The following is a 12,047-nucleotide window of genomic DNA, read 5'->3' on the forward strand; positions in this document are numbered from 1 at the left end:
AAACAGATCTGCTAAGTCAAAGTAATCCATCTGTGAGCAATGCCCATTCAAAGCCCCCCACTAACTGCAAAAAAACAACATCAAAAAGTAGAACAGCCGGTCACGGGCTCTGATTTTACCCGTGAAAGTTTTATCCTTTCTTTCCCCCGGCCGGGCCGGAGCAGGCGCCGAGGCCGGAGCCCCGCGGCCGCCGCTCGCCGGCGATCCCGGAGGGTCTTACCGTGAGAACGGCTCCGAACGGGGCCCCGCCGGGGCGGCAGCGGCCGGGCAAGGCGGGGAACGCGGGCCGGGGGCTCCGCACGGCTCAGGCAGCGCGGGGAGAGGCGATTCGGGGGCTCCGCACACAGCCCGCGACGGACCGGCACCGCCTGCTGAAAATCCCCGACAGCCGCCTGGGCGCCCGCATGCGGGAAAGGGCGGCCGCGGGCCCGAGGTGCGAAAGAAAGGGGAGGGAGGGAGGGAGGGAGGAAAAGAGAGAAAGAGAGAGAGAGAAAGTGAGGGAGAAGGCGAGAGAGAGAAAGAAAGAACGAACGAAAGAAAGCGCAGGTGAGACAAAGGTATTGTCCGTGCGCAGGCTGGAGAGCCGAGCTGCCGGGTGGTTTGTTTAGCCGCGGAGGCCCGGGGGGTGGCCCGGGGCTGCCCCGGCCCCGCGGGCCTCACGCCGTTGTCGCCGGGCCGGGCCGGGCCGGGTCGGGCGCGGGGACTACATGGCCCAGCGTGCCCCGCTGCGCGGATCAATGGGGCCGATTTGAATAATCCGTGAGCCCGTGGAGTCAGGCCAATCAGCCGTCAGGGACCCGTGATAAATAACGCCGCACGTTTGAGGATTATCGTTGCTGCGATGTGTGCGTTCCCAGCTCTGCACCATGCCGCGACGGAAGCAGGCGAAGCCCCGGCACGTCCGGCCCCAGGAGCGGCCCCCAGGTGCCGCCGGCGGTGAGGGCAGATGGGGCGCCGAGCGGCCGCGGCTCTCCCAGCGCGGCTGATGCCAGGGGCGCTTCCCGGAGGCTTTTTGCACCCTCGTGCTTTACCCCCCGCTCCTTTCCCCCCGCGGGCTCTGCCAGGAGCCGACCCTTGGCTCGCCCCAGGGTTTTTTTTGGGCGGGGGCTGAACTTCCCGCGGGGCTGAGCGAGGCACGGGCTCCTCGTTATTTTCGGGGGGTTCAGCTTTGGGCGCGGCGCCGGGGCTCCCGGAGCGGCACCTTGCCGGGCCGGGCTGCGGGGGCTGGCGGCTCCTGCCGGCCCTTTCCCCGCTATCGCCGCCCTCGGTGCGGAGCTCGGTGCGCTGCCCCGTGCTCGTCCCGCTCGCGGGCGGAAAGCGGCGGGAGGAGGGCGCGGTGTCCCGGTTCCGCGGCGCCGGGCTCGGGTGCGGCGGGCTCGGGTGCGGCGGGCTCGGGTGCGGCGGGCTCGGGTGCCGCGGGCTCGGGTGCCGCGGGCTCGGGTGCCGCGGGCTCGGAGCGGCGTTCGCGGCTGCAGACCGCGGTGCGGGCACCGCCGGCAGCTCAGGTGGGGGCCGGGCTGCCGGCGGCCCCGCCCCGGGTGGCGGCATTCCCGCGCGTTTTTGTAATTGATCAAACGGGTCTTTTCTTTAAAGTTAACTTTCACGGGCACTTCATGCCACGCAACATTAAATGGTTGAAGTTTGCTTTGTTGAATGCGCACAGTGCCCTTGTTGAGGTAAGAAATGGCAAAGTTTGCAGTATTCTCCCTCAGAGCAGTTTCACATGCTCCTCAAGCAAGGTTATGTGCTTGAGGTGTCACCTGGGCATGGTTCCCCTCCGTGTTTAGGACACACCCGGGGTGGTTTGGCCACACCTTGCACAAAACAAAGCCTCAAGAAGCTCTTGAGCTTGCAGAATCTTGGCTTCACCTGGGCCCAGGGGGTGACTGGTGACAGGGACTGGAGCCAGGACAGATAAGTGACACCATTCCCGTGTGCCTCACTGCGGCCGTGGCAGGTGAAGTCACTGCACCCTTGGCACCTATCAAAATTGGAGCAATTACAGTGAGCTCTGGGATTTTTCAGCTGATGGGGGCTGGAATCCTGCTGGAACCCTTCCTGCTTGCCCCTCACTGGGAGGTTTTCCCTGCTGAGCACTCCTGCCCTGAGCACTGCCCCGCTTCCAGCGGGCTGCGAGTTTCTTGTTTGAAGGATGGCAAGGCTGAGTGAAAACATCCTGTTTTGATTACAGTTTCTCTTAACTTCTTCCAGTTCAGATATTTCCCCAAATTTTTTTTTTTTTTTCATGTGCAAATTCTGCTCAGCCTGACCTGTGGGATGCTGGTGGTGGAAGGGCAGGAGTGGACTTGGAGCCCGCTTGGCTTTCCCTGCCCCTTCCCAAAAGTGGGTGAGTTGTGGATGCGGCTGAACGAGGCCTCCTGCAAGGATGGGAAATGCCTTGGTGTGGTTTGGTGAGCAGAACTCGTTATTTGTGTGCTGGCGACGGCAGGAACAGGACGGGACTGCTCGGGTAGCTGTTCTCAATCCTTAATGAAGCGTCAGTCTCAGTGCAGGGGTAGAGACAATGGGGAAAAAGCAACAGCTCACAGCCTGCCAGCAGCAAATTTCTTTGTTACAGAGCATCTGAAAAACTTTTCAGCCAATAGTATACTGCTAAAGCTTACAGACAGTTGTTTTAGCCAGTCAGTTATAGCAGACGTGCACCTGCTTTGAACAATGTTCGCTTGTATGTTTTTCTGTTAACCATACAGAATACCCTTATTAAGCTTAAGACCTTCTGCTATCTTGTCAGGCATATATTTTCTGCAGTGTTAAGATTTATTCAGGCGAAACCTAGAAACTCAGCCTGTGTTTCCCATGTCCTTGTTTGCTATACTACTGTATCTTTTCTAGTTTCCAACTTTTCAGTTGCAGCATATTCTGAGTTCACAGCTTTTTCTGTTCGAGGCCTGCTTTTTCAGCTCCCAAAAATCCTTTTTAATTTTAGTGTTTCCCACAATTTGTGTTAATTTTAATAATCATGGGTACCAATGGAGTCTCATACTTGTGTGTCGTTCTGGATTTCATAATTTCTTTGCCCCTGTGTCCATGTAGAGATTACTTTTGGGGTGTGTTAGCTTTTGAAGGATTTAAGAGCTAATTTTGGCCTTGCTTTGCTTTTGTCAGCTCTCTTGGGTTGTAATTATAATGGCAGAGTATCAGCACAGTAAGAATTGGTAAAAATTCCTATGTTAACAATCTTGTATGAATTTCTTAGAGATGGTTAACAAAGAATTAGATCCCAAAACGCAAAGAGCAAATAACTCGCGGTGTTTTGCTCAGTGCTTCAATGCATTCTCTGTCCTTCGGTTCCTTTTAAGCTGTGTTGCAGGTGCTGCCTTGCAGGACTGTTCTAGGGGTTTTTTACCTGTATAAAGGGATTTGGGATAAATCGCTTTTCATCGAGCCTTGTGAGAGTTGTTTTATAATATGTTTTTTCTTGTAAACTGAACTGAGATGCAGATTTCTTTGGGGTTGTGAAGGAATTGGCATGAAAACAAAGAGCAGAATTTCAGATTAATCTGCAAACTTGATTCCAGTGTCTTGTACCTGTAATTTTCAATTCAGGAGTCAGTGATCTTAATAGTGAATACTTGGTCTAAATCCAGCAATTACTAATATGACTTTCTTTTATTTTAAGGGAGAACACAAGATATCCCAGGTGATAGAGATGGTGAAATGAGTTATAAAAGGTGCCATGTGGAGGAAACCAAAATCTGTGAGAAATGCTGTGCAGAATTCTTTGTTCTCTTGGAATTCCTTGAGCATCAGAAAAATTGCACAAAAAATCCACCTGTTCTAGTCACGAACGACAGTGAGGGAACAGTCCCCCCTGAGAGCTTCTCCAGGGCTGCTCTGGGGACCTCTCCAAATGACCAAATGGATGGCAGGACACGCAAGGACATCCAGGCCAAGGGCTGCACCGGCTCCATGGAAAAGAGAGAAAGAAAAATGGATGCTGAACTGGTAGGAGGAATGTACCTTAAAACAGAATCCCCCCTGACACCTGCAGCTCCCAGCCTAAGCTCTCTGCCAAAGCCTGAAGTACCAAACACATCCGATGCGGTCTCTTTCTCAGCAGCCAGCTTCAACACCATCCGCATGATGCTGGAGCAGCTCCTGTGCATGTCTCAGCAGCAGTTCCAGCTGCTGAGGGAGCAGATCCACATCCAGATTGCCATGATGGCTCCCCACACCCTGCACCCCTCCACAGCAGCTGCTGCTGACCCGCTCAGAGCTCTGGAGGCTGACATGTCCCAGCAGCTCTCGGCTGCTGTGGCTGTAATCAGACAGAAAGCTGGAAGCCAGAGCCTATCCCTGGAATCCTTGGAGCAAGGAGAACTACCTCATTCTAACACTGGCATTGCAGCCACCAGCTCCCTGGCTGCTGGCCTCTCCTCCTCCTGCCCCCTGAAGCCAGAGGGGAGCCGAGACCTGCCCGGCTCCATCTCTCAGTTCCCAAATCCTTTGCTACCTCAGTCCTCCAGCTCAGTCATCTTCCAGAACCCGCTCTCGGCCGTCTCACCCGTGATGGATTCCTCGAAGAAGGGGCAGGGGAAAGCCCCCAACATCAGCATGTCTGAAAGCAAACCAAAAACAGAGGAGCCGTTGTTCAAACACAAGTGTAAATTCTGTGGGACGGTCTTTGGCAATGACAGTGCCCTGCAGATCCACCTCCGCTCCCACATGAACAGGCAAAGACCCTTTATATGTATCATCTGTGGGAACCACTTCACCACCAAAGAAAGCTTTAAAGTGCATGTTCAGAGACACAAAGATGAGTACACCCGCATAAAGATGAATCCTTACCCGGTTCCTGAGCACCTGGACAATGTTCCTACCAGCACTGGAATCCCCTACGGGATGTCTGTGCCACTGGACGAGTCCAACCTGATTGTGGACAGCAAACCTCTGCCAACAACTCAGCCTACCTCTGCGGCCACTGGTGCGCCTCAGCCCATCTCCAGCCTGGCAGGCATCAAGGAGTCTCTGCCTGGTCCGTTCTCAAGTGAGCTGCAGTCAAGGCCCTCTCCTCAAAGCAAGGGTGGCTCCTCCTTGTCGGGGGCAGTCGGTCACGAGTCGGGGACGGAGCGGAGCCTGAGCTCACCACAAGCTACCTCCAGCGTGAGCATCTTCCACGTAAATGGGTCAAACAAGCCAGGCTCAGAGACATCAAAGTTCCAGCAGCTGGTTGAAAATATCAACAAATCCACTGCTAAGCCCAACGAGTGCCTGGTCTGTCACAAAGTGCTGGGCTCCCGGGGCTCGCTCAGAATGCATTACCGCACCCACACCGGGGAGAGGCCGTTCAAGTGTGAGATCTGTGGCCATGCCTTCTCCACTAAAGGGAACCTTACAGCTCACTATGGTGTCCACAGGACCAATCCCTCCTCGAAGGAGCAGCATTCGTGCCCGATTTGCCAGAAGTTTGCACACCCCGTGGTGCTGCAGCAGCACATCCACATGCACGTGGGAGGGCAGATCCCCAACACCCCGATGCCGGAGCCCGCCTGCGACAGCACCGAGGTGGAGCCTGCTGTGCCTGAGAAGAGCAGAGACATGGTGGAAAGCATAGACGTGGAAGATGACCTGGACCCTCAGGGTGGCCCCAGGAGTTCTTCCAAACCTCCTACTCTGTACAACACAAAATCAGAGTCACCCACCACAGCCGCCACCTTCTCCGGGGTTACAGCGCTGGAGAACCAGATGAAGATTGTCACCTCCTCCCTGAATTTGCAGCGGCAGAGCAGCCTGAAGTCCAGCGACATTGCAGGAGGTGATGGCGTGACCAACGCCTCGTCCTCGGTGGCGGGAGACGCCGACTCCCAGGACGGCCGGAGCCCCGCCGCCTCCGAGGCCGCGTCGCTGCTGGCGCTGTCCCCGGCCGGCAGCCAGCCCGAGAGCGCCAGCTCCAAGTCTCCTGCCTTCAACAGCCAGGAGGATTCCAGCACGGGCAGTAAACCAGAGGGCCCTGAGAACGCTCCTGCAGCAGTGGAAGGGGTTGTGGGAGCTCTGGATTTAACGTACGGCAACGTCGGTGGGAAGGCCATTAAAGAGGAGCCTGGGCTACACTTTGCAAATGGGGAATATGGTGAGAAATGAAATGCTGGCAGGGTTTTGGGGTGGGGCAGTAGGAAATCAATCCTAAAAGGACCAACAGGAAACAACTTCCTCGCTTTGCCCTCTTTGTCTGTTTGGATAAAGGCATGGGCCCTGTAAAGTTTTCCTGACTAAGTAGACCCAAAATTCAAAGGCTTAAGTACTATCATGTCCTTAAAGTTAACGTAGACTGTGCCCTCGCTGTATTTCATGGGCTCACTTGATATCTCCTTACACCTCTTCAAGAATACACATTTGTGTTTTAAGGGAAAACTGCTTTTCCCAAGAGTGTGACATGGAAACCCTGAAATACTTTGTGAGGTTTTCAGGCTCTTAAGCATTAAGGTTAAGATTGATCTAAATTTGACCTGAAAGACTTTCTAACTCTTAAGCTCACCAACAAATCCAGGGATGAACTGGTTTGTTTTGGGGTATCCTAGGAAGTGTGGTGGGCTCTGCAGATGTGCTCTTCAGGCACATGCAGCTTCAAAGGCAGGGCCTCGAGTCTCAGCCAGGCTTAAGCTTGGAAGGAGAATTAGGTTGGGATAAGCATCACCTTTGCTTTCTTTCCAGGTCAAAGCAGTATTCCAGCTGCTTTTGTCAGAGCCCTGCCAGCCCTGATAAAAACGGAGCTGCCCAGCGATTGTCCCCTCAGCACTGGCCACTTCATTGGCCCTCCAGCTCTGTCCCCTGGGGTCACCCCTTCTGCCAAACAGCACACCTGCACTACCTGTGGGAAGAACTTCCCCTGTGCCAGCGCCCTGCAGACCCACGAGCGCACCCACACCGGGGAGAAGCCCTTTGCCTGCACCGTCTGCGGGAAAGCCTTCACCACCAAAGGAAGCCTGAAGGTGGGTCCTGTCTGCTGTGCTCTCCTTTGTCTGTGAAACTAAAACTAGAGATGGAAACACTTTTTCTGATATTTGTCTGTCCTTTTGCCAGATGAATCCATTTGCCCTGTGAGGGACTCAGTTCTCTCAGTTGCACAGAGGCTTTTCTCTCCCTGTGAGAAGCTCTTCAGCCCTCTTGCATAAATGCTGATGGGGAGAGAAAATACTCTGCAGTGTGTGAGCAAGTGCCTTGCTGGAAGCACCGGCAAAATGGGGTGTGGAAGATTTCAGCTTAAATGAACCTCTCTGCCAAATTACTTGGTGTTTTTTTGCAGTAGCCAGTATTTTTTGCAGTATGGTCTGTTTGCAGCAGATAATGTGGCTTCTGTTTTGGGGGGAGAGAGGGTGGCTTTGCCAACACCACTCTACTCCAGGTGTAAAATACAGTCCTCCAAGCCCTCTAGCAGCCAACTCCAGAGAGCCATGGTGATGTCAGGCAGTGGAATGACTGTGTCTTAATCATGCCAGGAAGGGAACTCTGGCAAGAACCAGGCAGCTTAAATATTCACCTGAATGCAAATGGAGCAAGCCTGGCTTCTTTGGGCTACTTGGCTGCAAGCAAAGCAGAATTTGGGTTACACCACGAGAGAGCTGCAGCATTAATGATTCTCTTATCTCATCATTAATCATTCTCATTAATGATTCTGCGTTTCCCCTCTCCGGAAGATCCATGGAGGAACCCACATGTGGAACAACTCAGCCAAGTGGGGCAGGCACCTGTCCATGGACAACCCCGTGGCCCTGCTGGGGAACCACCCCAAGAAGGTGCAGGAGATGTTCCCCAAGGCCACGATGCCCTCGGTGAGCATCGACCCCGCGTTGTGGAACCGGCACGGGGCCGTGCTCAGCACCGGGCTGGCCATGAACACCAAAGAGATCTCGGTGATCCAGAGCGGGGCCCTGCCCGCGCCCATGGCCGGGGGGTCACCCCTGAACTCCACCCCGGCCTCCAAGGGGGACACGGCCCAGGCTGGAGCCGCCTCTGACACGGAGAAGGCCGGTGCTGCTGCGGGCAGTGCGCCAAAACACCGGTTCCCTCACCTCCTGGAGGAGAACAAAATCACCCTGAGCTAAAGACTTGAGAGCAGTCGACCTACGGAAAGAACAAATATATGCAGACACAAACACGTATTTTTAAGAGATTCCACTTTGGCCTCCTATTTTCCTATTGATGTGCAGATGATTTCATCATTGTCTTTGTAAGAGTTGCCCAATCATGATACTGCTTTGCAAATAGTAATTAATAATGGGATTTCCTTCTATTTGGAAAGATGCGGGTCTTGCAAAGTAGTTCTTATGTGTGACTTCAATGTGTACAGCCTTACAGAAGTTGCTACAACTTGAAATTCCAAAGGTTAGCATGTTTACCTCTTTGTTTAGAGTGATAAATGGGGGTTTTGAATAGAGTGAAAACAACCTGCTGTTGATGGAAAAGCTTCTAGTTACTGATGAGAAATGGAAACTATTAATGAGGGTAAAGGTCCTACAATGTCTGCCACCCTCTTAGAATTTTTCTCAATAATGGTTATAAAAACTACAACTTTTTTTAAAAATTCCTTTGGGTTTTTTTGCCTCAGAAGTTCTGTGAAAAGCAAATTGCTGTTTTTCTTTAGTCACTGCTCCTAATTAATTAATTCTTCGTGTTGACTGCTGTTTGTTTAATACTACTACTAGGACAGTCCTTCAAGTATAGTGCCAAAATTCCTGCTTCCGAAGATGTGCAGTTTATCCTAGATGTTTTATTTCCGTGCCAAGAGCCCCAAACAAGCATGGGTGGGTATGTGTGTACTTTTGTTTTCTTTCCTCTCAAAAGGGAAGACTTGCCTTAGGAAGTCAGGTTGAAAAGCTCTGCAAGGAATCTCAGGTGACTGTTGCAATTTGCCATGGGAACTGGTTTCCTTAGCAAGAGACTTTTTGGTTTTGGGTTTTTGGGTTTTTTTTTTTTCATTTGGGTAATTTAGGAGATCAGTCTGTGTAAACCTGTATTTAAATATGAAGTATTCATGCATAGGTTAAATGTTTTGTGGGGTTTTGGATGGCATTCCTGCTCTGATCATTAAAGGGGGTTTTTCTGGTGGTCTGTGAGATTGCATTCTACCAAAATGGTAATTAGTGATCCATGTGTGTTGTGTGAAGGTTGCTGGGATAGTCATCTGGATTCTATCTACCTCATTTTTTCCCTTTTGTAGTTGCAGTGTCTGGTTTTTCTGGTAATGACCACTGTAATGACTGAGATTCAAGCAGATGCTTTTTTACCACCGTTAAAACCAAAACATTAAATTGCTGTGTTTAGTGGCATTAAGACCTGGGATGATTTTGGCAAGTATTTCCCAACAACTTTAAAATAATAGCTATGGGTTTCCCAGAAGTTCAAAGCTGCTGTTTGCACCTTTCAGAAGGTCTCAGTGACAAACAAACAGTATCTTTGGCAGAGGAAGCAGCTCATCTTGCTCACAAGATCTATGTATCAGGGATGGATTTGGGCAAGGGGCACTGTCTGCTTGTGACTGATGCTCAGTTGTCTCTGAAATCACCCGCCCTCAAATTACATTTTTCTAGAATTTTTGAGGTTTATGGCCTGTTGACCAGTTATAGTTGACCACTGGAAGAGGAATCTAACTCTTCACATACTTGGATAACAGCAACTTTTGCTTCAGTTGCTTTTCTGGATGCCATCCAAGGTGTAGATCAGAGGCTTTATTATTTGCATCGCTCCAGTTAACGGTGTTTAGCTACAGGAATTTTACACCAGGTAGGCCCTACAGGCTGTGTTATTCTGCCGTGGACTCCACTGTGAGTGTGTTATACTGACATATCAATAGTATTAACTGAGCCTTGCAGTGGTTAATGAGTGCCCTAAAGGGTTTAATACATACTACAGCTTATCTCTTTAGACTGGGACTGAAAAAATCATCTGCTCCAGTTTGCCACCATATTACATTTTTCAAGAGTGCTCTGCTTCTTTCTGTGGCATTTCCTACAGAACGCTATCAAAGGATATGATTTTTAAGCAGAAAAACAAAAAAAATGCAGGTATTTATCAATTCATAGAAATATTGTTTCTAAGAGATTAGAGTAAATCATGTGCACCTCATGCACATCCCAGCGGGGGACCCTTGCAAGGTTCCAGGGCTGTTGCTGAAATACAGCACTCTAATTAAGAAAATGCTCAAGCTCTGAATATTCCAGGGGTGATTTTCTTTGTTTTAAGCCATCTTCTTACATTACAAGAAAAATGGTGATTAAATGGGAAACATTTAACTTCAGGGTTAAGAAAGGTTAAGTTCTGCAATATAACTGCTGAACAAAGTGATAAGGAGGCCACAAATCCATGCAACTAAAAATGAATTTAAATCTGTAAAAGACAGGATTCCTAATTATTTTCAGAGGAAGTTTGTCTCATAACTGGCGAATTCATTTTATCACTAGAAAGTGTGTCTGCATAGACATACCAGCTCTTTTTTTGGTGAAGAGAAGTGGCTGGAGGACTCCAGAGCTGTAGTGTAACTGAAGGCAAAATGAGGGGAAGAAACATACATCGATCAAATTCTTGCAGACATTTTCTTAGCTTGCAATTCCACCCCTTCTCTTCCAATAAATTTAAAAGGCATTCAGTCTTTGTGTCCTTTACTGCTCATAATTATTATTTGTAATACAGCCTGGCCCAGTTAAACAATGTTAAGTAGTTTGCAATACTCTGATAAAATCAGCATGTTTATATTCCAGATGATAGGCTTTCCTTTTCCTTAAAATGCTATGAAGGAGATTACTTGCTTATGGAAACATTCTGCTTACATAATAATATACATTTAATATAGATCTCAGATCAGCTGTGTTTAAGCTCTAATTAATATGCTCTTAGTAAGAACGTTATCTATTACAGCTGATACTCTGCTAATTGACTACACAAACCAATAGGTAAAAAGCTGCTTATACTGGTCCATGGGAGAATTAGTGAGATGCATACTTGACTTGCACTGTCTCTCAGGTAAGTCTGTGTTAAACATCAAAATTAGAATTAAGTCATAATCAGAAAAGTAACTTGTAGATCAATATGATTCTTTGTTTACTATTCTTCACTCAGCAGTCACTTTAAGTGACCAATTAGGAGAACAGAAAGATTACAGAAAATTATACTGAAAACAGAAGTATTTTGGTATTTTGCGCTATTATGTACAGAATTCTGAAGCAAATGTTTTATTATTTTATGAATAATTGTCTGTGTAATAGCTAGGTGGATTTTTTTTTGTCTGTATGTCAGTGCTACTGAAAAATATACTCTTTCATTCAAAAAAAAAAAAAAAAGTTCTGCTTGAAAAACTTACTCTGGTAATTATGAATGGCCTGGTTTCAGGGTTGAAGTTTCTCTCTCCCCTTTTCTGATTCCTTTCTTTTAGGGCAGGAAAATAAAAGCATCAAATATCAGTCTATTTGAATTAAAATATGAAAATCGTGGGGATCGTGGCACACAGGAATGGGGGTTTAGGGGTTCCTCGGTGCTCCGGAATGGGCGATGAAAGGGTCCCGGTGCCGGGGGTCCCCCCCGGGGCCCCGGGAGCGCCCCCAGCCCCAGCGCTGGAGCCATCGCGCTGCTCCTACTCACTCCCAGTATGATCCCAGTATGATCCCAGTATGACACCAGTATGATCCCAGTATAACTCAGTCCCCGGCAGCGCCCCCAGCCCCAGCGCAGGAGTCATCGCATGGCTCCGCTGTGGCCCCGCCCGCAGCCGCGGCCCCGCCCCCAGAACCGCCTCCGGCCCCGCCATTGGCGCCGCTCTTTGCCGCTCACCAATGGCAGCCCGATTCTCCAATGGCGTCACCCGTCTCCTGGCGGATCCCGGCGGCGAAGGGCGGGGAAGGCGGAAGCGAAAGTGCGCGGCGGGAGCGCACGGCGGAATTCCCGGGAATTCCCCGGGATCCCCTCCTGGCATCCCCCGGGACCCTCCTCGGCCACGCCCTGCGGGACCCCCGGGCCGGGCTGTGCTCAGCTCCCGACGCCTGCGCTCGAGCTCTGCCGGGAACCCGCGGGCTTCGGCCCAAGGCGGGGGAAGCGCC

General features: G+C 50.5%; 1 protein-coding gene across 1 annotated transcript; it reads left to right on the forward strand.

Annotated features, from left to right (window-relative positions):
* Positions 1-866: 866 nt before the first annotated feature.
* On the forward strand, positions 867-10,090 carry LOC136287478 (sal-like protein 4). Its single transcript, XM_066180272.1, has 4 exons — positions 867-936; positions 3,641-6,091; positions 6,673-6,950; positions 7,656-10,090. Exons 1-4 carry the CDS (start codon positions 867-869, stop codon positions 8,061-8,063), a joined length of 3,207 nt encoding a protein of 1,068 aa, XP_066036369.1. The 3' UTR covers positions 8,064-10,090.
* Positions 10,091-12,047: the final 1,957 nt, after the last annotated feature.

The sequence above is a fragment of the Chamaea fasciata genome, unplaced genomic scaffold (genome assembly GCF_029207755.1).
Source record: "Chamaea fasciata isolate MVZ Bird 193981 ecotype frontalis unplaced genomic scaffold, bChaFas1.0.hap1 SCAF_3, whole genome shotgun sequence".
Classification (NCBI taxonomy): domain Eukaryota; kingdom Metazoa; phylum Chordata; class Aves; order Passeriformes; family Sylviidae; genus Chamaea; species Chamaea fasciata.